Below are 5,000 nucleotides of genomic sequence, written 5' to 3'. Positions count from 1 at the left end.
CACTTGGCATAAACTTTTTTCCCCCTTATTTTCCTTGAGTATAATATGTTTATTTTTCTTCTGTGATTTAACCAATTGTAATTTTTATTTTCTGGGATCTAACCATTTTTTTTCTCTTCCTGCAAACATGATTTTCTCGTGCAAATGCAAACTTAGCATACCACGAAGAAAAATGGAATCAACGAATAATAATAAAAATAATAATAATAATTATATATATGTATATATACGAATTAATTATTATTATTAATTATTATTAATGTTAATAATAATCAAACTTAAAAATATATATATCTATGCTTAATTGTTGCACATCTAAGTTTTAAACTTACTGGAATATTTTGAGAACTTGCTCTGCAAAGTCTTGTCTGTAAGATGTGAAATGCTTTACGAGGGCTTTAAACCATTTCTTAAAAAATTAGGATATAATACAATAATGGAGCAGTTCTCTTTGTTTTTCTTTTTCTAATGTAGCTTTCCATTTGCAGCTTGACGCTAACTTGATAGGCCATACATTTTCTCTAATGAACACAGTCTATTATTTATCAGCAGAACCTGCAGCTTTTTGGAAATCTTTTCAAAGAAAGATCCTGATATCTTCTTACACGTGGGCAAAACATTAGGAGAGAAAACGCCATCATCTTTATTATTAGGTTATAATAATAATAATAATTATTATTATTATCCAAGTAGGAAACAAGTGTATTATCCAAGTAGGAAACAAGTGTTTGGTTTCTCGTGCGCGCGGGTTGTTGCAGTCTCAATGAGATGAGAGAGCGCACGCGAATAACGCGCGTGCCACCCGGCTCACAAGTTCAAGTTCTTTATTCGCGCGTTGTTGGGCAGGACAAACAGATTGACTAATATATGATTGTGGGGTCTTAGAGGTTTATGCATTGTGGAATACGATAGAATAAATCTTTATTGCCGATGCTGAAATATTGCTTCGGCGTAGCCTATATTATGTTATGCGTGAACTGATTGAAACTTAAAAACGGGAGTGCAGCTTGAAAATGCTTGTTTAAGAAATTAAGAATGACATTTTCAAAAAGATGGTGAATAGCATTGACTGCTGAATGTTTGAGTCTGTCATTTGGGATAAATGATCGGATTTCACGAGTCAGACTGCATTACGCAATAGTTAACTGAGGACAGCAAATAGACAAACATCTGTTGTTGAATGCAGCTGTTCTTATATGCCAGAATGTCCGATAGCTCGAGAACAGAAAAACACAAATGTTTAATTAACAGCCAGGAGGAGTCATTGATAAGTCAATTGTAATTCACATGATTTTAATGAGCAATAGACTTAAACATTAGGCTAAACATGATTTCTTCGGAGAACTGCATTACATAGATAGGCCTGTGTTATACCTTTACGTTTACTGAGCAGTGGATTCAGGTCGGCTAATCTCAAAATATTCACATTAGGCTATAAATTATACATTGCATTAGAGAATAAAGCTTAATATTTGTATAAAGCGTGATCACGGACCAATAACACACACACACACACACACACACACACACACACACACACACACACACACACACACACACACACACACACACACACACACACACACACACACACACAAAATATATACAAGAGATAGAAAACGCGACTACATAATTAAGAGGTGAAGGGGGACTGACTGAAACATCAAGTTCCATAAATTAAAAAATATATTGCCTAGAAAATAAATGATCTGTTCATTACACCAACAGTTTTAAATGTACTATTGAATACTTCTAATTTGCAGCATAAAACAAGCAATTTCTGTTACAGTTTAGTTATATTTTCTGTTTTGGGCGTCTTGACTCTTGAATTTTATTTAGATTTCCAGCTCTTCTGTGAAATTGTGCTATTAAGAAATATGAAGATATATTTGAAAATATATAAGCAAGCAATTTACATCCACTGAAATAAAGAACAACAGAACCGTATTTACTGCTGCGTCAGTGGAAATAGACAATTAACCGACATTTCACACACACATTGCTTAAATAAGACAAGTAAGTTACTTTCTAATTTGCGCAGGAATCTTTGAAATTTTAGGTCATTATAAAGTAATGAATGGACCAGGAGCTCAGTAAATTACACTATGTTAAAGGTCTTTACATATAGCTGTATCAGTTATTGTGAGTTTTGACGCCAACAAACAAAAATAAACAAATAATAAAATAAATGAATTAATACTGAAAATAGCAGTCTCATGAAAATTCGTAATTTTTTTTACAAGTTGGTTATTTTGTGTGATTTCCTATGAGTTCGTTGGTATGAATGTGTATGATATCATCACCTGTAAATGCCTGGCTGTAATGTGGAAGTGTGAGTTTCGCACACCAGGCATTAAGGACATGCTTATTAATATTATGCCCTTACCCAAAGCCCTTATCTAAACCTAACAGATCAGTAGAGTGTGCAAACATGATAGGAAGCTGTTGTGTGTGACAGAAGCAAGTAATTGAGGCTTATAATATGGAAACGATGTTTCTACATTATTGGCTGTAGTGAAAGTCGTACGAATTCATAGGAGTGCGGTCGTACAATATCATACGAATTAGCCAAATTTAGAAAAGTCCAATGAATACTTACAATTATGCTGCGAGAGAGATATTTATCGATAGGTGGCACATATTTAGCAGGTACCCACTGGTATTGTATGAATTAAGCAGTGGAGTTTCCAAAGTCATACATCTTTCCTTACAATTATTTAAGTCTTTTTTAAGGATATTACAGGTCAAAACTTAAATTCATTTTTTTAAATGTCATTTTGTTGTTGTTTTATTAGCGTTTTCTATGTTCTTCACTATTTATGTAATCGAAACTTACTGAATAATATGTAAGCTATGTGTCTGTGTACACTGAGGGTTAGGGGTCAAGAATGTCATAATAATGAGTAAATCTTGGCCAAATCATAAAAGCTGAAACAAAGGGGATTTCATCTGTGGAAATGATTTCCAGTAGTCAGAGGCCACCATGAATCCGGGTGAATTCCTCTTGTTTTGAACTGTTATTGACATTCTGCTAAAGGGTTACAGTCATTCCTGCTCTTTCATTTCTCTTGATATTGCTTTTCCGTGTCCGACAAAAGTAATATCTGGTCCTTTTTCCCATTCTGACATCTATATTCACAGATTATCCAAGAAAGTCCAGGTTTCCATCTCCATCTTTCCTTTTCCGCTGCTCTCTTATCCTCATTTTCATGATATCTTTATGTTCATATGACCACCATACTCATGTCCAAGCCTAACACTCATTGCTCTCTATTTTCAGATGCCGAATGGATTGCCCACAGTGAACAGTTATGTCACAGCTCCCAGCATCCATCCTTCCCACCCTCCCACCCAAGTGTCACCCTACATGGGGTACAGCGGCACCACGTCGGCCTATGTGACCGGCCCCATATGGCAGCCGCACAGTGGCAGTGCTCTCTCTCCCCACAGCTGTGACATCACCGCCCCACTGGCCTTCAAGAGCATGGCTGCCATGCAAGACTCTGTCCATCCCATTACCGCCTCTGCTCTTTAAATTTCGAAGGAGTGTGGGGGGTCAAAGAGAGACAGCAAAAGTAGAGAAAGACACGGCTATATGGACTTCTGACCGGCTCTCTCTCTGGACGGACTAATGTTATGCTTTTACAATAGTGTCAGACGAGCCATGTACCATTCTGAATGCCAATGATCTCCTGCTCCGTATCAGCATCGCCCAACTTGTCTGCACAGGAAAAAAAGAGCAAGAGTGAGAATACGCAAAGGCTGTCTTCTCCGATCTGAACTGAGCAGTGGATTTACAAGTCAAGAACATCACCAGCTGCTTTGTGGTGTTCAGTACACTAGCCAGAGTTCAATTTCGGTGCTTCTTTCTGTGAACATAATGTTCTTGTATGTTTTCAAGAACGCCAAATATAAATGATTGAATAAGCAATCTCATGTTAAACAACCGACCAGTTTGCATTTACTGTTTTTCAGGGTGTTTTAAATTGTTAATATCTAGATGTTCAACTATGTTTCTTTTTTTTTCTTCACTTTTTTTTTTTTTTTTTTTTGTCTTTTTGGATACCAGTTTCAATTCACTAATAATGTATGCCAGAGCTCTTGAGAAAAGTTATTCCATTTATTTATTAGACTGTAAGGTACGTTGAATGAAGTGCTGTTGGTACAGATATGGGGGGAAAGAAGCACATTCAGAAAACAGGGGCATTCATTCATGCAACATTAAATATCAGTGAAGCTGCACACTTCCAGACATTGCACAATGAAATTGAATGTATCTTATTAAAGGAGACATGTGTAAAAACCCTGTTCAGTATAATTTTCTTTTGTATATTCTTTAATCAAAATTTTTTTTACCATAAAATTATAGAAAATTAATAAAGTTAATTCCATAACAGTCCTTGATAATACTATAAATACCATGACCACCTCTGCTACTACAACTACAATTAATAAAACAACTGTATATCAATTATAATAAAAAATAGCTTTATTAAATAATTATATCTTTATAAAAATGATATATTTAACAACGTAATCTTTCTCTAGCCTATATAATAATTTATATCTTAAACAAGCTTATATAAGCTTAAAACTCTCTGCTATGAAATTGTAATTATAGCTTATCAAATCTCATTACTTTACAAAATAATACTTTAAATGTTAGTTATTAATTTAGCAGAACAGATTTATCTGTTCAGTCAGTATCGTTTATATGCAGTACTCAAACAAGTGCAGTAACGTGAATGCGTACACACCATTGAAAGCCCTTTCACTCAGGTGTTACATGAATGCAGACACATTCCTGGGGGCTTTTGCTTCTGTAGCTTCGTCTAAAGTCAGAGTCGATGTGTAATGATAAGCTTAAGAGAGAAGGGAAATGCTTGTATCCCTGTGGACTGCATGTCACAATAGCGCACAGAAACAGTTTGAACACCCACTGACTCTTTTTGGTGGTGCACCAAATGGGGGGAAAAAAAAGGGGAAAGAGACCACATTGT

At 35.4% G+C, this 5,000-nt stretch overlaps 1 protein-coding gene across 1 annotated transcript in view; it reads left to right on the top strand.

Annotated features, from left to right (window-relative positions):
* Window positions 1-4,299, top strand: part of LOC127662095 (paired box protein Pax-9-like) — an 8,718-nt gene extending 4,419 nt beyond the window's left edge. The window contains exon 4 of the mRNA XM_052153068.1: window positions 3,281-4,299. Within this exon, the coding sequence (XP_052009028.1) occupies window positions 3,281-3,535 (255 nt within the window). The 3' untranslated portion in view covers window positions 3,536-4,299. The remainder of the gene's footprint in view (window positions 1-3,280) is intronic.
* The last annotated feature ends 701 nt before the right edge of the window (window positions 4,300-5,000 follow it).

The sequence above is a fragment of the Xyrauchen texanus genome, chromosome 22, assembly GCF_025860055.1.
Source record: "Xyrauchen texanus isolate HMW12.3.18 chromosome 22, RBS_HiC_50CHRs, whole genome shotgun sequence".
NCBI lineage: Eukaryota > Metazoa > Chordata > Actinopteri > Cypriniformes > Catostomidae > Xyrauchen > Xyrauchen texanus.
Note: the sequence above shows the minus strand (reverse complement) of the source record. Positions and strands in the feature narration are given on the sequence as shown.